At 34.8% G+C, this 20,325-nt stretch overlaps 1 protein-coding gene across 2 annotated transcripts in view; it reads right to left on the bottom strand.

The window, feature by feature from the left end:
- Positions 1-20,026, bottom strand: part of LOC107083579 (ephrin type-A receptor 6-like) — a 238,595-nt gene extending 218,569 nt beyond the window's left edge. For both annotated transcript variants that reach the window (XM_015372920.1, XM_015372921.1), the window contains exons 1-2: positions 19,488-20,026; positions 5,286-5,350 (exon numbers count right to left, since the gene is read on the bottom strand). In XM_015372920.1, the coding sequence (XP_015228406.1) occupies positions 5,286-5,350; positions 19,488-19,563 (141 nt within the window). In that variant the 5' untranslated portion in view covers positions 19,564-20,026. The remainder of the gene's footprint in view (positions 1-5,285; positions 5,351-19,487) is intronic.
- Between the last annotated feature and the right edge of the window lie 299 nt (positions 20,027-20,325).

Genomic DNA, 20,325 nt, shown 5'->3' with positions numbered 1-20,325 from the left:
AATCGAATCGTTGTGTTTTCTTGAGTATCGAAAATAATCGAATCGTTGGGTCAGGAAATCGATACTGAATCTAATCGCCATGATGGATGTGATTTACACCCCTAATAGATGGTGTGTATTTTTTTTTCTTACTCTTCCAGTTCATACATAACAGAGTTGTTGTCAATGTATCAGCTCAAATCAAAGATCAAACCTACTACATTCAGAACTGGAGCCAAACGTGAAGAAGCCGCTTTTAGTGCTTATGCTCTAATCAATAATAACTCCTCGGAAAACTGTAAAAGAGCTAAACATTATTAGTGCAAATCCATTACCATTTACCAAATCTGCTATATAAATGTTTTTTTATTTATTAATCTTTTTTTCTAATAGTTTTCAAAGTCATTTTTCCTGTGTTTTCCTATTATGTAAGGAACTTTTACGTAATTGTCTAGCTGCTGAAATGTGATTCATAAATAAACTTGCCTTGCCTAACAATCTATTGTCCATTATAATCTATTTTTTCATTAAATACAATATTAGTGACCTCAGAATAACCGAATCTATGTAAAGATTACATAGAATTTAAATATTATATTTCTACATGTTTGCTTGACAAGCCAAATGTTCAAATGAGAAAGCAGATGCTTGTTGCAAAAGGGGGAACCAATTGCTTGACTTACTTTCGCATTACCCTGGTTAACGACTATGACCTCTTGTAGGCAGGCACTACAGCTAGCACCTAGGGATGGGCAATTGATAGATTTTATCGATTAATCAATATTTTTGTTTAAGAAGATTTTATTTTTGGAAAATCAAAGTTTTTTTATCAATTCACTCTGTGGGCTTCCATAGAACAGAGTGACATCAGTTAATTACTTTTTCTTTTTAGATATGTAATAATAACTAAAAACTACCTCACTTATAATAATACCGGTATCTACAATTATTTAGTATGTTATAATTGCATTGTTTTTTTGTAAAACATGATTGTTTTACAGCATTTTTTTAAGGCTTAAATTTCATTGCCCTTTAAATTAAGGTCGCCTCCCAGTGGGGATGACTGGCATAAAGCTAGTTTTTGAAAGCGATAGATGTGATTAGAATTTTTTTTTAGTATTATTATGAAACTTAAGTGAGAAACAAAAATGGATTTGGTGGGAAAAAAATTGTAGATTAGATTTTTAAGCTAACTACATTTTTTTTTTTCCCAATGAATTTATTGGCTTCTGGAAATCTCCAACAATGAATGAAATAAGCTTTATCCCTGCTTCCATGATGGACAACCAATTCTTCCTTATTGTGAGCAATGTTCCTCAGTTGGCATTAGTGAAAACAAAAGACGACATTAGGAATTCTTAATCCCTTAAAGCCTTTTATGTAATTTAATAAATAAGCTGCTCCATTCACTGCCTCACTCCCCTTCCCACACCACCACTCACCACTGGGAAAAGGACTCATGCATATTTCAGCACTGTATCTGCCCACTCTGACTGGAGCTTATTGTGGCTACATGCAGACACTAAACCAGCTTTCTTCCTATTCTCATCCTTTTTGTCTTACTTTATTTCAATCCCTGACACCGTGTTATTCATATCTATTTAGTAATTATGAACTCTGCAATACAAAACACTGAAAACAGAGATCTTTGCCACATGAAAATCTCTCAACACATTAGCCAATAATAAATCAGCATGCCTTTTGTTTTCTTCACCCGACATTTATCAAGCTCTACTGGAAAAGCAAAGTTTTCAATAGCCTGAAGTGAGATTTCTGTTCAGTATGCACAATCTAATGGCTGCAGCCTTTGAGGTTGAATAAGTTTATCAACGATGAGAAAATTCGCACATTTGGATCATTAACAAGCGAGCCACTTTGCACGATTTCCCTTGCGGGTTGTTGAAACAGGTCCTCTGACTATCTTAGCAGAGGAAGAATAAAACAGTGAAAGGGCACCTTGGTACTCAATATAGCCATGGTAAAAAAGTATGATTATGTTTGCAGCGAGTCAATACATGCTCACTGCTTTAGAGTTTGCTAAGATGTCTAAGATGTGGACCTACAGCATCGTGATCCACAATATGTGGATGGTGGCACACAAACCAACATTGATTACTGAAGCACTGCAGACTTTTGAATGCCATTTTCATTTTAGATTTCCAAGACGGGCAATAATTACACTCCCATACTGATAAGCATTTAAACGCCCTATCATCATCATCAACCTCTTCCAAAAGTGACATTAAGATGCAGTTATTTTTTTTCAATCTAATTCTAAAATCATCTTTATTGTTTTTTTGGAGTTACAGCTCTGCTGGAACATGTCTGAGCAAGAACTCTGCTACAACCTTGATAGTTTTTCAGCCTTTCACAAGCTTACATGGAACAAACATGATTTCTTACACCTTGCATGATTATTTTTTAAACTTGATTACTTTAGAAGTGCCCTATACTTCATAATTTGAGAGTGAATCTAAAATAGAATAAAAATGTCTTCTGTTCTATACCACTAGCAAATAACTGGAAATTTTTTTAAAAGAATGTACAACAGAAAAATGCATATGCAAAGATGCATATAAAATTGCATTAACTACAAAAAAAGTCACAGGTTTGCAAAAATTAAGTCATACAGTAGTTTTAAGTCTATAAGAATAAAATCATAACATTACGATATTAAAGTCGGAACATTACAGGACTAAAATACTACTACAACAATAAAGATCATGATAATAAAGTAATAATATTTCAAAAATAATGTCCCAAGATAAACAGGTAGCTTACTTTTATGTTAACACTTACAAGAAACTCCAATATTTATCAAGGAGTTAAAAAGCTCCACTGATCACATCCAACAGGTCTTGATAAATCTTTTACAGCCATATTCTTATTAAAAGAATGTTTTGGTCTCATAATATTCAAGCTCATATCACAACTATTCGTAAATATTATAACCTTGTTCATAAACTATTAATTCATTCTCGAAATATTATTACTTTATTCTCATAATGTTACAACTTTTATTTTCTTCATTAAAAAAAATAACTCTTAGTATGGACCTAACACTCCTGTGAGAATTTACTCTGGTTGGTTGAAACCAAATTACATTTTCATGGCCTAAAATCAACTCGTCATGGTGAAAAACATGATAAAGATACCATAAATTTAGTAGAAGATGGTAATATGGACATAATGTTGTGAGAGTAATTTATTTTTGGAATGATATAAAAGCTTTTTCGAATATATACGTTTGTCATGTAATAAAACGGTCAAAGTCCAACATTAAAGCCAACTGAGGATTGCAGTTTTTTTAAATAAATTTTTATTTATACAGTTTTACTCAACGTAAAGCTCTAGTGGAGGATGTTCTTTTTTTTTCGGGTGGATCATCAAAATAACTGGTCCTCTTAATAGTCAATCATTCTGGTGATATGTTTACGTAAGGCCGCCCTGCATGCTCATCCCCATAATCACTTATCGGTGGTGAGTCTGACATAGTGGAACAATTGCAAATCTTCTTTTGGAAATTTAGCTTGTATAAGCGATGCAAACAGCAGCATTTAAATAGAGCTTGCATGAGGAGAAATGGGCTCGTGCATACTCTCGCACAAGTTTAATAGGCATTCCCTCCTGGGAGCGGGTACAGGGTTGTACATATGCATTTTTTTTTTTTTTTATTGGAGAGGGCAAGTCTTTTTAAAAATTCACGAAAATCCTCCACTATATAAGATATATAAGATATATAAGATATGAAAAAAAAAATTGGCAAAGATTTTCTCTTCCAAATGTCTTATGGGGAACCAAACAAATCCCAACATTAAGACTTACAGTTTGGTTTAAAAAAGACTCAGGGAGCCTAATTTACAAAAGCACAACACACTCCTTTTTTTTTTTTTTTCTCACGCAAAAATGTTAATTTGTTAAGAATGATCCACTACTTAATGTTGGCCTTTCACTTTTAATTTCAATTAAATTGTTAAGATCTGTAGTAAGTATGGGACACATTCTGATAAGTTCAATTCAAATTGAACAAATTCATCAAAGACATTAAAAAGAAATCATAGTTTTAAATCCTTTAAAAATATGCTCTTGGCAGGACAGACTGACTAACTGCAAAACTACAGCTGTATATAGGCTACAGTACATGATGTGCTGCTGTGTTGGCCTGATACCAGGGCTGTGTCTAATATGTTGGAGATTGACTTGCTTCTACTGGCTCCCAGTTAGTGATGGGGATTTTGAACTACTTCACTACTCTGGATCTGCACACCTTCCCTCGGGCCCTCTCACCTCGATGGCTTAAATATTAATGGTAAGTTGGAGGATTGAGGATGAGTGAGGAGAGGAGAGGACTGACAGCTTAATCATGGAGGCACTAGCCTCTTTCTTTCTTTCTCTCCTTTCCTTGCCGCTGTGGGCGGCTGTCGCCACGACCTACATGATGTAATCACATCATAACCCTGATATGGGCCACTGAGGACTATGCAAAAAGGGACGCAGAGATAGAGAAGGTTCTAGGGGAACAAGGTGATGATCCTTGGTACATATAATCATTTAAAATCAGCCCAAAGAGAAATGTGTGTACTATAGTACAATCCTTTTTTCACTTTAACATTTCACAAGATTATTGCTTCTCTTATTTACTTCAGTTTTATAATTTTTTTTAAGCTAGTGTTACCTTTCAAGAAAATATACTAATGTTCATTTAAGAAAAAAATCTTCTAGAATCAGTGCATACATTGCAGCCTTTTTAGTTAAATGATAACACCATTAACTACGGCTGTTTATTGAAGGTGTGCTCATGAGAAATTAGATTTATGCAATACTTCAGGTAGTTTAGGTTGTACACATTAAGTGTTTGAATGTGATGAATAAAATGAGAATTGTTGATGCAAAATATGTTTTTTTCCCCCAATATTTTAAATAGATACTTGATATTTTTAATTGCACATAAAAGTGCATAGTAATTGAACAAATTGAATGCATTCAAAATAAAATTGCCATATAGACTGAATAGAAAACATGGAGATAAATTTAGGCCTGTGGCATAAATTCATAGAGGAGAAGCTGAACAATAACTAGGAAACAACTTTCAGGACATTGATCACTATCTGCCCCTCATTTACAGTATGTCCCATGTGAAATGAAGATCCTGAGGGAAGAACAGCTTATAAATGGAACAGGCCACTAAGAATGCTTCTGACCTGCTCACATCACTATAATTGATCTCATTAAAGTTGCAGTGACGATAATTTGAAGTAGGTAAACTGTACAGTAAGACCAAATGCAAACAGAAGCACAGTTCTTACCCCATTTATTGGATATGTCTTCCATCCAAGCTCCCCAAGCACGGATGTTGTATCCAGCAACACAACTAAAAAAAAAAAAAAAAAAGACACATTAAGTAATCTGACAAGCAGGACAACAACATGTCTAATTTTGCACTGAAGTTGAAAGTCAATGTGTTAATCTTGACATTTTCTTTACACGGAAAAAAAAAAATTCTTGGATCAATATTAACAATGCCAACACTTTCACTGGGAGCAATAGTTTTTTTCATGTGTAGCATATTCTGAGTTCTGATGGATTGAAATCCGATTGCTGTCAGAAGTTTATTCCCTCCTCTGCCTGCCACAGTTATAACCATCCTCTCTTGTGCTGCCTACCTGTAAAATTATTAAGACTTATGTTCTGTCAAGGTAATATGCATTTCATCATGCCAAATATTACTTCCTGCACCCTTTACACTTGTAAGCTATAATATTACGACCATCAACCAAATCAAGTGCTTAATCTATGGCCAAAATGGCAGTGACTCATCAAGGCATGGACTTTAATATAGCAGACTCCTGGAGGTATGATACGATATCTGCCCAGGACCAGTTCTAGACAGGGGCCAAACGGAAACCAGTGTCCCTGTAGATCATGTTCTGGCCCCTGTACCGAAGACATAATACTAAAATAAAACAATAAAATGACCTGGAACAAAAATGGTTTCTGATAGATCCTTTAGATCAATTTCTTTTTTTATTCCTTTAAAAATCTCTGTTTTACTAATTATTTAAAAACAATAAGGTGATAGCTTCAGTGGTATTGAGATATGATCCCAGTTTTCATCTGCTAAGTATTTTTGTTTTCAAAACAAATAAAAAAAAAAAAAATTATCTTATTTTTTACAGCTGAATTTAACAGCTTTTCTTGTGTTCTAATTCTGATTTAAAAGATAAAAGTAATTTTAACTTAAATTAAGATAAAAATATGTACAATTTCAGAATTATGAATGTATATTGACCTAATATTCCAAATAATAGCTTTATATTCATATAGCTACAATTTTTTGAGGTGCGTTTTTGCTAAGCTACAGTAAGGGATTTTTATTTTGATTTTAACAGTAATCCAAATGCCAAAAATAAATATTTTCAGTTGGAAGACATATAATTTTAATTACACCTAATTGAATGGAAATATCACTTCATGCAGCCCTTAACATGTTTGAATCCCTTGCATGTTTCTTTAGCGTCATGCTTTTCTGAGCCCCATGAAAACACGCTGGTCCCCCCCCTGGCCCCCTGGGACATTTGGCCTAGAACCGCCACTGTATCTGCCAGGAAGATTTTAGCAGATCTTCAAATCCTGGAACTTTTGAGTTGGGGGCTCCAAGAATCTGACTTGTTTTATCAACAAACCAGATGATATATTAGACTGAGATCTGAGGAATGCAGAAGCAAAATCAGTCACTCTAAAACCAGTTGTTGCACTTTAATTCATTACAGAACTATTTTTCTCCTTTCAAGTAAGGTTCATTATATTATATTTTAACAAAAGCCTTATGCTGTTGCTGGCTAAAAAAATTCAGGGACTGTTTAGAAAAACAAAACAAAATGCAGGTCTGAGGTGTAAAATATTGCTAACCTTGTTAATATTTTTTCCCTCACTCTCAAGGACAGTAGATTTTAATAATTCAACAGGAAAGCATTTCTCCTCCAGACAAGTGATTTACAGTGAAATGGAGAAGTTATGGCTTCCTAAATTTACCTTCAGTTAGATGCCAGCATATTCAATGAACTGATTGAATCGTTTTTAACCTTACTTGTGGCAACATTAGGGAATAAGCTGTAGTCTGAGACCACAACACATTTTCAAAATTCATAAATATTAAATGAACCCCATCTATTCACCTTGTCAAACAACTCAAGTACACTGTGTGTGTGTGTGTGTGTGTGTGACAATACACCTAGATGATGTTCTCATTATACTTAGGAGTCTGCCATCATAAGGTAGGCTTGAAGAAAATAGGCTTTCAGAAAAGGCCTGATTGCTCAAAGAAAATAACATTGATATTCACACAGGATCAATACTAACATTTACTCTAATGTGTATTTTCTTCAGGATAATGACCTTACTGTATAAGTCAGTTTGTCATGAAAGTCCACTTACATTTTTATTCTAGGAATAATTATACAAACAGAAGCCTTCGTTATTAGTTATAGTATTTCAAAAGGAAATATCCATCAACATTATTATAGCAAAATAACCAGTTTTTTACAGCATAAACCATAAAAGGCTGGGATTTAATTATTTATCAATAAGACTGTCATAGAAAAAAGAAAAAAATGTGTGTGAGTCTAAGGAACATGGAACATTTCAAATGTGTCTTGCTTACTGGGAAAGCACAATAACCCATCCAGCATTAACCAGAGATAAAACAGAGAAGACCTTGCAGAGGACTTTAGCATTCGCAAAATGCTTTTTGTGATTCATTATCAAGATGGAAGTATAGCCGAGTTCTAGGTGTGGAGCTCATGAGCTTGGCAGCAGATTTGGTTTAACCCATTGTACTTTCCTGCTGTGAGTAAGTTTAGACATTTTCCAAGTGGGCATACAGTAAGTACACGGAGCAAAATAACTGTTTTAATTAGGGCTGCAACCAAATATTATTTTGCTAATTGATTACTCTGTTGAATGTTTTTTTCAAATTATCAATTAATAATCGAATAGCCAAAGGTTCTTTATAGAATACTTTTCACGAAATCAAACCAGGTGAAACTACAACTTTTCTGCATAGAGAATATTGACAGACGAAAATTTTTTTTTTATCTTAAATGCCAAATGTTAACATATTTTTGACAATCTTGATATAATTACTGCTCTAAGTGGGTAAGGTAAAGGCATGTTTTAGAGTCTCTATATTAAATTTAATGATTAATCGATTACTAAATTAGTTGACGATTATTTCAATAATCGATTAATCACGATCAAACCTACGGTATTACTTGTTTTAGCCCTAGTTTCAGTTGCAGTTCAAACATCCGCCTTCTGTCAAAATGGAAACCTTATCAAATATGTATCTTAGCGTCATCCAGGGAAAAACTAATTTTAATTTTATACATGATTTCTTTTACATGCAAGCCTACCGACTGAATTATGTGCACAGACTTCTGCACTACATCAATATTAGTGCAGAAATATTATGGTTCCTGGTAAACAGCCCTGTATAGAATCCCTGACTTGCATTATCTCAAGCTGCTGATAAACTAGTGTAGTCGACGTGTTTCCTTCTTAGGAAAAGGTAAAAAAAAAAAAAAAAAAAAGGGATAGTCAGGATGCAGAACCTATTTATGTGTGAGAAAACATTCTACTGCAGATGTGAAACCTAAAGAGGTAGCATTAAATAGTCTTACATGGCCAGAATTAAGAAGTCCCATGATTGCCTTTACCCAGAAGAACAGTTTTCAAAATCTGCCCTAAAACAGCCGCATTTACAGAAATTATCCAGGTCTTGAAGATCGTGTTTTAACCTAAATCTTGAGTGATAATGCCTACTGTAAATGCCCAAGAATTTTCCAAAACAAACCTTATATACGAAAACAAACTGATTTGCTATTTAAATCCCCCAATCAATAACATTTATTTAAATTTAAATGTATTTTTTTTTTACGCTCAGTATAACAGCTGATAGATAAATGTTTTTCATGGAAACAATAAGTTCATGTGACCATTAGACTGTTCCAATAGACTGATCTTTTCAGGCTAATGCATGCATGCAAACATACAACATAGTAATTTATTATATTATATATTGAAACCTGATCCCTTAAGAATATGTTTACTGTTCTCAGTGTCCGAAAACCGCCTGACATATGCAGGAAGGAGAAAAAGCGATCAGCTGCATAATAGAGTAAAGATGCCTGGTGTGTAAAAGAATGCATTTTGAAACATATGGATTATAGGAATTGAAAAATTGAGTTGATAGAAATATGGAGGAAACAAATATGTTCTCACTAAGCTATCAATATAACATTATTAAAATATTGTGATATTTGGTTATCCATATGAAATGAATGTAAGAAGCAGAAGGGACACAAAGTCAAACAGAAATACTGCAAATGTAGAAATATCTTACAGTTTAATGCACCAATGTGACCTTGAGAAGGTTTATTCAAGAATAGCCTCTTTTTAGTAACAAGATCCTAAAACTCAAATCTATTATATACTGTAATCTATAATATAAAATATTCTTCTTCAATTGCTGTTTAAAGTTTACCACCTGGAAACCCTAATAAATTCTATCGACAATTATCAATTTAAGTCCCGCAGCCAAGCTATTTGTTTTATTGCTAAACATTTACTTATTCCCAGTAGCCTCATCAAGACATAAGTTCTCATTTACAAGAGAGCCCTTTAGGATAAATTAAAACTCACGGAACAACAAAACAGTTAAAAAAAAATTAAGTGTTACAATTTTTCAAATTAATAACTAAGGAAAAAGAAACCCATCCCTATATTGTTTCAATACCTTTTTATAAAATCCTTTTTATAAAATCCCCCTGATAAATCTGAAAGTTTTAGGTTCCTGTTGAGGAATAGCCTATAGCTTAAATTATCTATAATAGTTTGTTTGATATTGCAGCTTTAAATCTCCTATTAACTGCATATCCTTATTATTTGTCTTCATACAAAACCATTAAAAACAAAAATCTCATCAGATTACGAGTAACAGATATTTATAAAGCACAGATTTAAACAGCAACTGCGCTTCTTCTTTGGGACAGCCACTGAGAGCTTTTAATGACTCATGCTGTTACAGCAGTATGAGATTAGGTGTAGAAAATGGACATTGATCTATATGAAATTGCAGCAGATTATTCTATTGATTGACTGTCCTGTCCAGCACAGCAAGAACAGACTTCACGCTGATCGTTTTATCCTCCAACCACAGCCTCTCTGTAATACTAGTTTAATATTTCCTATATTGGCTGGTTGTTTGAGCATCTTGGCGTCACTCTTTCTCCCCTGTTGATGATTGGTCTGTGCCTTGTTTGTTTGTTGGCAAGCTGGAGGACCAGTTGACCCTGCCAGTCCTTTTAATGGAAACCATGAAGGCACTGCTGGCTGGAAAGCAGCATTGTAAAAGTCACACATTTCTAATAAGCAAAATTACAAACCAGAGTAAGAGTAATATAACTTTTACTTATACAATAATACATTTGGGTTTTCAATGTTTTTCCTTTTTTTAGATTTTAATTCAACCTGAAAAACTCACACAAAGAGAGAAGGGCATTAGAATAGTTTTATGAATGCAATAAATGAAGACCTGAAACTGGTGGCATAACAGGGAAAGAATGAAGATGGATGCAAGCTGGAATAAGGCTCATTTGGGCCTACATGGAATAAAGTTCATATGAGCCTCCATGATGAGCAAGCATGAAGCGACAGTGGAGAGAAAAACTTCCTTATGGAAGAAATCTCTGGCTGAATGAAGCCCAACTTGGTGGTCTTCTGCCGGACAAGTTGGGGATGCCAGGTGAATGCAGTGGAAGAAGTGTGAAGAAGGGGTCAGATGGAGCCTGTGGCAAAGGTGGAGGAAGGGATGGAGTAGGTTTAAATCAAGGTCATCTGATTCAAAGCCAACTGAGCAGGTGCTTGGTGGAGTAGCAGCTTTGTTGTGATTTTGAATATATTTTAAACTGAAGTCTGAATTCTGATTCAGTTTATTTATTAGCTTAATGGCTTAATGATAAAAATGGTCCTCTGTCATTTTATCAGATTTGGTTTGTTAGTTTTATAATTTGCAGTTAATTTACTCTACACCACATGTCTTTAAACTCAAGAGAGTTTACATTCTTTAATAGGTGTTTAATTCCATTTTAATCAAAATCTTAATATGCTTTTTTCAAAAATCAGTTTTTGTATATGTTAATAGCTTTAGGCACAAAGGATATTCTGCAGGGGCCCGTCTTGAACCGGATCTGGAGAAGCCTTTTCACTGAAGACGCTGTTGTTGTTCAACATTCTTCTTAGGAAGATGCACATAGCTGTCTATAATAGTTTTTATATATATATATATATATATATATATATATATATATATATATATTTATGTTTAAAGTCATATCCAGGAGTTCTGATCAGGTTTCCATAACAGAGCTGGCTTAATATATTAATTTGTTCTCCTTTTTACAATTTGGTTTAGTTAATTCATTTTAGTTATTACTTTAACTTTACCATCATAGTTAAGTTAAAAGTTACTTAGTTGAAAATTTTATTTAATGAAGTATTTCATCTGTAAGTTGAATTATATTGGTAATAAACTGTTGTATTGTGGCAAATACTGAGAATACAATGGCAAAAAACAAACAAAAAAAACAGTAAAATGAATAATAAAAGAAACAGTGAACATCAGATATATTTTTTATTCCTATATGTTCTAATTGAGATATTGTTTGTCTTGATTTCAGCCAGTTCTTCAGTTGAGTTGTAAAGATGTAATCTGGAGGCTTTCTCTAATTGTGAAAGGGATGTTGCTCTAGATATTAAAGCCCCTGAGCGAAAAAAGCAGATTGCCCAAAGGTGGTTCGTCCAAAGGGCATTTCGCAGTCTCCTCTGAGATTAGGCTGAGAGGCTCTGGAGATTTTAGTTTCATAATATCCCCCGATTATTGGATCTTTTTTATAATAGCACCAGCAAATTTATCATGTTAAAAACTCAAAGAACTGTGGCTCTCAAGAATGAGACATTGGTGATATGAAACAAGTTTTCTTTCAAAGATTTTGGTTATTCTTTATGGAATGATCCTATTGTCTCAGGGTGGTTTCAGTTTAAAAGGCCAGTTTTAAACTATATGGGAGAACACTATAGCATACCAAGTAGTGCCCTGACTTGATATGTTTTTGATCCTTTTGATCAAAATATTTTATTATTGGTATTTATTTATTCTTATTCCTAGTCACACCACACTCAGAGAAAGTCTGAGAAATATTTACTACCTTATGTTTGAGTTTTGTTTTGTAAATTCTTTTTTATTTTATTTAGGGCCATAATCCTTAATAAAAGATTGGACGTCATATTTTTCACGAACTGAAATGTATTCAGTCATAATTACATTAAATTACAGGGCAATGTTGTAAAGGCTTGTGTGAGTTCCTGCAGTGTAAACTCCTCAGAATAACGTTATAGTGTTTTTAAAACTTAACACCAACTTCCTATGCAACAGTATAATCAAGATTCAAAACTTTCTGAAAAGAAAAAAAAAAAAAAAAAACTGTGAACCTGTGCATAACCACTTGTCTGTAAGAACATGCACCTGCTGTATGTATTTGGGTCCTGTGAACATTGCCAGGGTAGCCTAAAACTGCCTACATGTAAATATCCATCCATCCATTCTCCCACTACATAGATCTTTGGGCAAGGCACCCACAAGACCTTGCCTGGAGCTGCGGGTCCCCTGGGATTTCCTCTCGCTGGATATAAATAGAAAGTGTGCTGGCCAGCACATAAATATATGAAGCTCTTGTAGAATGATGACATCTCCTGTCTGGTCCCCACCCCTCATAGTCCGCACAAACACCCCAAAATAGCTTCACTGTCCCAACAAAAGAGCTGAATATGGTTATCAAAGTGTTGCTTGATAAAAGCTAAAGCGGAACAGCATTTCAGTGAACTGAAATTAGAGATCAAAGCTGTCGAAAAGTGTGGACTTCCCTTTGAAAGTAAACGCTGGCCTTCATAAGGGCAAAATCCTTTTTTTATTAGTATCAAATTTATAACACATTACCAAACATGATTAAAAATATATATGTCAGCTAACATTAACGGGTGGTAATCAGCTTTTCCTTTTTGCAACTCCTCCATACTCCCTTCGGTAAGCAGCAAACGGCATGCTATGTTAGAGGACAAACAGCAACATTTGATGAACAGACACTTGTGAAAATTGATTTTGGCAAGTGTTTCACTGCGGATTGCACATTGTCATTTAGCGGTGTAAACAAAGCACTGGGCTCTCAACAGATGAAAAGATGATATGCTGTGAAATTGAAAACTATCCATAACAGAGGGAACCTGACAGGCATGAAAGACATTTCTACACTCTCTCCCTCTGATCACTCTGTGATACCCAAACAAATATCCAGTATATGATAAATAACAGCAAAGGAAATCTTGTAATGTGCCTGATTTCTTAATAAAGCGCATTTATACCCAAAATAAGTAAAGGGTATTCATGCCTATAATTCCCCGATCAAATGCTTAACCATTATTTACTATTAAAACATGTTTGTGTCCTCTCAAGATATCTAATCGTTGACCACCAATATAACCTCATCACACGGTTATGTATGGAAACTATTCAGGCTTTTGTTGTTCTTCTTTGTATTAAATATGTATTTATTGTTTTCTAACTTGGGATATTAAATTAGGATTACAGTCATATATTAAGATGGATTGTTTCACTGTGTAACCATCAGCCAATAGGGAAACTCGATCTGTAACTTTCAGAAATACTTGGGTCAGAACTTATGCAGTGTTGCATTGATGAAGAAATCCTTCTTATAATTTGATTATTTATATCAAGTATGAAATAATATTATCCACATGTATATAGTAGAGATATCCCTTGGCTTCTAAAACTCTTCTTTAAATACTGGGATTAAAAGAGGCAAACTCATAAGTGTATATAACCTGAATAGCACATCCCAACCAGCAACCTCCCACTGTATTTCTAATAGTCTCTTTAAAACGCTGATGCCACTGATACTTAGTGTAACTAATGTTGAGTGCAATCAAATCTGAGGTACATGTTATTGTTTCCTACAGCATCACCTTTAATGCTGGCAGGGTAAAAATAGAAAATAAATAAAAATAAACACCATACAATATGGTTTAGAAACAGAAAACATTTCACGTCTAACAAAAGCCCAGATGACCGTTACAACGTGATCACATGTAAGGTTTGTGTGATTTTGTAAGGGTGTAGATCATAAAAAAGATAAATGGAAAAGCTTATATGTATTATTCTATTTCACCAGAGATCCCTAAATAAATCCTGTCCATTAAGAAGCCACCTGACTTCCATATTCAAGATGGACGCTACACGCATCAACAGTAGTTAAACTTTCCTACGTTAACCATTTGTAGCAGTAATTTATTGCATATGCAGCCTAATGACAGTCATTGCAGGGTTACTTGTTTATTGACAAGGATATGCTTCAATGTTGGGTGTAAGATCAGAATACTGTGAAAAGGACTGTGAAAATTAGAAACTGTTTTTGTCATAGTTATGGTTGTTATAGTGGCAGCAGTGGTAATACAAGGGAATGTTTTTACCTTTTAACCCCCCAAACTTGTACTTTAGTTCCGAGGATAATAAACTAAGTGAGAATATTAGTGGGATGAAAAAGCATCACGGAGACCCAGGAATATAGTAGAAAGATCAGGGAGAAAGGATGTTAAAAACAACATTCCCAGGTCCAAATATTATGTAAAAAATGTAGGTACAACTGAAAACCTAAATATGCTATATAAAAATAAATAAAAAGCCTAAGTGGGAGAATCTGTCAGCAGGATAACCATTCATCCATTCCCTAAACCAGGCCTTTCTGAAAGAGTAGCGACACGTGAACTACTATAAGCAAAAAACCATGAAAAAAAATCTGTTAGCAATTTGACAAAAAGAATTTTAGGCACAGCAAATAAGAAAAAGAAATTCAACTAAGATCAGACTAAAGCAACTTTTACCTACAAGCAAAATGCTTTTTACTTCACCATGAACACACCATCCCCACAGCAGAACATGCCGGAACACCATTTTACTGTAGTTACCTTCTTCTGTGGGGAAAGAAAAATGAGTCTTGGTAGAATGAGACTTGAAAAGAAAAAAACCATCAACAACAAAAACAGGTATTAAAAAGGTGTTAAAATAATATATATATATATATATATATTTTTTTTTATTTTTTTTTTTTAACTCCCCTGATGCCTTCAGACAGCAGTGATCGGCTGAAGGCGAAACACATGCTCACACATGCGCTCACACTAACGGCTCAGTTAAATGACCAATTATGCTTTTGGATTTTGGGAGAAAGTATGTATGATGTCATGCATGCTAACAGAAAAAGTAAACCCTGCCAGTATGCGACTTGAATCAGGACATTCTTCTCTCAAGGCAACAGTCGCCCATCGACCCCACTGTGCATCCATTTTATATAGTAAATCACGAGGCAAAATATAAAACTTTTAAAAGCATTAAATTATATGTTGAAGTTTTTAATCATATTTGAATCTGAAATGTAAAAGAAAAATATTGTATATTAAATGTCAAACCCCCAGGACTACTGACTAATACATAGAAAAATAAAGCATGCATTGAAAAAAAATATAGATATTTATCTGCAGTGAGTTTAAAGCCTAACACAAAAAGCCAGACAACCTTGAAGGCTCACAAGGAGCATATAAAATTTAGTTTATCTAATTTACCTGAAAGGCAAGAAATGCAGAAATATTCATCAGTTTTTTTTCAAACATAATATTTTGATTTGTTGACAATTTCTTGAGTTTAAAGAAATGTAGAAATTCTAATAAAAAACATGACATTTTATATGTAGCTAAAGATTAAACATTATGATAAACTATACAAAAACATCCTTATGTTGCATTGAAAGATATGGAGAATTGTGGAGGTGAGTTGTCACCTCCATCCTTCAAATGAAGGAGGTGTCAAGGGTTCATTTCTTTCAAAATTACAGAATTAAGATGGTTTATGAGCCATTTCACTTACAAAACTTCATTCTAAGAAAAAAAAGATAATTCATATTCTGTATTTTGAAAAAAAAAGGAGTGTTGGAAACAGAAAATAAAACAGCACAAGCATATAAAATTTACAAAGGCAGCCCCCCAGCTGACCAGAAACATAATAAATGGCTACTTTAGCAGAGCTGACCACAGCATCACCATGTTCTTCCAAGCTTAAATCAATAAAAATAAAACACCAGCAACAAAAGCAAACTTTTGCAAGAAAATAAACAACCCTTCACAGTACATTTAGTGTTCTGTGAGACTCAGCATTATTCTACCGAGGTTTATTAAACTACATGGTTTGACAGGGAGTACAGAGATCGGATTTTGCTTTTAGGTTACCTGGATTTTCTTTACCGAGTTAAGATAAATTGGGAAAATAGTGCAATCTAAAATATCCTAACCTTCACTTGTCAAACGGAAACATATATCCTGATACAGATCATACAAATATACATTATAAATCTGCACCCACAAAGGGAAAGGTACAGCGTTAGCACTTCGATGCTGATCTGGATTTGTTGGTTGATTGATTTTCTTTGACTGCACGCTAATTGTGAATATCTCCTTTGTCCAATGATGGTTATAGCTGCAGTCAGCGATACTCGGCTTTGTAAGAGCAAAGCTTTAATCAGACATCTACATTAATCAATTCAATGTGGAATATTTCTTTTTGTGCTGCTTTCACAGCAAATATGTAACTGCTAATAGCATTTCTTTTGTTTTATGTATTTACTCCTTCAGTCACCAACTGTTTCTTTTATTTAGATTACTACACTGTTAAGATAATTAAACAAAAAGTTTGGAAAAAAGCATTATTAATTGCTTGAGCTACAGTCATTATGAAAAACAACATCTAATAATTCTGAAAAACTAATGAAAGCTTACATAAATCATCATCACGCTGACTTAACAAGGCTGGCAAAATGGTAAACACTGATGTCAAGAGCAGAAGATGTGTTAGTGGGGAGCACAGGCTTGTTCAGCCTTGAGTGAGTAGAGCTTTGTTAATAACTGTCTGCAGTCCCTGTTGGGCGCAGGTGACAGATATGTTGTTCAGTCAGGAGGCACACAAGCAAGAAGTAAAAACTGATTGGTTTTTATTGTTCTTCCAGAATCCAACATTGCAACCATTTTGCCAGTAAAATCCCCAATCTCTGTAGCTCAGCTTGTCTTTGTTAGAAAGGAAGGATCAAAAACCATAGATCTATGCTGGTGTGTGATGAAGTTGGGCTCCATCCCCGGCCTGCAGACCAAACAGTCTGTTCTGTGTTACTGTAGCCAAGCAGGTAAACCGTGCTTTTCAGGTTTTTTTAGAAGTAAGCAAAAAAGCTTTTCCTCCATTATGAAGCCGCAAAAGACTAACACAACATTGCTCCCAAATACATAAATAAAATATTCCTGCACATGACTGGTCAGCTTGCTTAAAAAAGGCTTATAAATGTTTCCTTCATTTACAAGAGAAACTGGTTCATAAATAATTTCTGTCTTGTAAAACAAACATATATAGTGTGAAAAACAGAACAATTACAACAATGTTGCATAAGTTATTCTTTTTTGTCAAATTACTACGGGCAACAGCAGAAATATTGGAAAGTCAGTGAGTATAGTTTTCTGTTTTAAATTAAGGTAATTCAAAACAGGAGGGTTGCAGAGGTACTATCTTTTTTATGTGAGTTTTTTTAATAACTACGTTGGCCATGTAAAACAGCAGGATTTTTATTCAAGGACATGGAACGCTAATGGTGTTTGAAACAAACACAAGCCTAAAATCAGAGGAGAACAAAGGGAAAGTAAACTAAGAAGCGGCAGGGGAATTTAAGATGACCTTAAAACATTAAATTTGTCGTCAAAGTTGTCAAGAACGAGCCTAAGAATAAACCATAAACTTATGTTTCACAGATATATTGCTATTCGTCGATTCTGTTGTACTCTGAGAACCGTTTTTAAGCACCGTGTTAATGCAGCACCTTGAATTTTACCTGAAATGTAAGGTGCATTATAAATAACATTTTATATTATTGTGTTTTTTGCATATAATTTAGGACATTTTAAATTCCTGCAAATTTAGAAGATGAACTGTATAGAGGATTAAAAAAAAAAAAAAACGGTATATGTTATCATACAAAGGAAACTTTTTACATTTCAATGCATCCTGCAACAGTTTTCTCACTAACAAATGACAGTTGGTCTCTTTTCCCTAGCAAAACATACTTTGGAAGTGAGTGAAACCCAAATGAACAAGTTTTTTTAAATTCTCCAAAGCTGCTTATATTTTTAAGAAATAATACTAAAATTGATTCAAATTCTTGCCTGCCTTTTTAAAACTCTTCTAACTTTCAGGTTTTCATTTTCCCTCTGAGCGGCACCACTTTCTGTGGTGGACAGCGACTACAACTGTGCCACTTGAGGTCCCGTACCAGTCAATATGAAGGACTAAACTACAGCTGAAAGCAGACATGAGTTCAATCATTCAATCTGCGGCGCAGAAAAACACACAGTGAGGCTGTTATGTAGCAGCTGTCTGGGAGAAAAGGGAGTAGCATCGCTCTTATTGAACACAGAGAACAATAAAATATAACCTGGAGGGCAGATCCCACAGTGCTCTCTCCACACAATCAATAGGACTATTTTAAACCTTTCTGATGCAGCAGGCTGTGTGTGTGTGTATATATAAGTATGTGTGTGTTGGTGGGGCTGTAATTTCTGTACATATGCAAAAACACATACAAAGACAAGCATGTAGCCACACTTTTGATACTTTAAGAAAAAAATAAGCATGTAATGCATCCGCTCTATTTGTGTATGACTTATGTTTCCATATGCATTTAAATGAACTCTCTGTTAAGAAATTGATGAAAAGATATGCTTATTTCCAAAACATGACACAACATTTGCAATCACACACTCAGATAATAACACAGGTCAGTCATTTAATTATTTGATCTTTTGCCCACCTTGTGTGTGTGTCTGTGAAATGATTTTTAAATGTAAAAAAGTGTTGTTTTTTTTCTCCAATTCCTTTAAAAGATCAAGTAACAATTAAAGGGATTCGGTTATTTTGGGTTATGATCATCTCTTTATTCTAATTCATAACTCTACCACATTTGAATTTCTGTGACTATTAAAAGTGAACATTTTAAATTCAAAATGAGAAGGCAGCATGTGCACTGCATTGTTTGCACACTTTGCATGGTTTTAAAACTGACAATTCACTTTAGCTACAATTGTGGATGTATAGCAATTAATGAAGCAGGACTTTCTTTAACTGCCAAAAAATTGCATCATGAGGTTAGTTTCTAGTGCAGCATTAATTTAAAAAAATTTCCAGCACGTCCAATATTATATGTAAGACTGTGGCTCAATTGAGACCTGTGTCCAACAGTACATTGGGACCTGGAGTAACCTAGGTGGCCCCGAGTGGTTTGCAGTGCATGTCTTACCTTGATTGCATCTGCTGAAACGACTGATCGTAATTCCAAGAAAGAGTGAAAGGAAGAATCTGTTTCCAAAACTCATGTCTACGGCAGCATTTACAAGCGGCTTGACTTGTCGTTATCAGAACAGTGATGAAGGGATCTGTGTCCCTTAAAATCCAGCGGCTCTTCTCCTTATAATTGATCCTTTGTGGACCGGATTGCCGCGCGGCGGAACGGGAGATTGCTCATCCTTTTCACCTGGCGCGGCTCCGGCGCAGACTGGACAGCTTTTGGATGAAGTCCCGTTCAATTTTAAAGTAAACTCTGTTCTTCCGAGGATGTGTAAAAAAGAAAACAATTGTCTAGTCTAAACTTTACCGATTTTATACAGACTTCACCGCAGTCTTTAGTGTTTCCAGATTGGAACCAAAACGTAGTTTAAAGCGCGCAGAGTGGTGACAGACTGGAGAGCGGGTGTGTTTGGCACGGCAGCGCGCCGCTGACTGCCAGCTCCGCCTGCAGCTGCAGCTCGGTCCGCTGCTGCAGAGAGATGGTGGTGGAAGGTAGACAGAGGAATGATTGGGATGCAGTGGAACAGCAGCAACAGTGGAGGCAATGATGCTGGGGGACAGCGCGCATCTGTGCATGATGCTCGGCACTAGAGGGGGTTAGCTGACAAGGCAATGGCATGTGTGTTTGTGTGTGTGCGCTCTTCTATCTTACTGGTTCTGCAGGGCGTCCTGGAAGAACAGCAAATGTTTGACTTGATCCCCTGCTTTGAATTAAATTTAATTTAATGTTTGACATGTAAGGTGTTTTGTAGTTTGATGGGAACCATATGAAGCTGGTGACAAGTTATTGG

Source organism: Cyprinodon variegatus, unplaced genomic scaffold, assembly GCF_000732505.1.
Source record: "Cyprinodon variegatus isolate N-32 unplaced genomic scaffold, C_variegatus-1.0 Scaffold77, whole genome shotgun sequence".
NCBI classification, from domain to species: domain Eukaryota; kingdom Metazoa; phylum Chordata; class Actinopteri; order Cyprinodontiformes; family Cyprinodontidae; genus Cyprinodon; species Cyprinodon variegatus.
The sequence above is the reverse complement of the archived record's forward strand: the minus strand, read 5'-3'. Positions and strand labels throughout refer to the sequence as shown.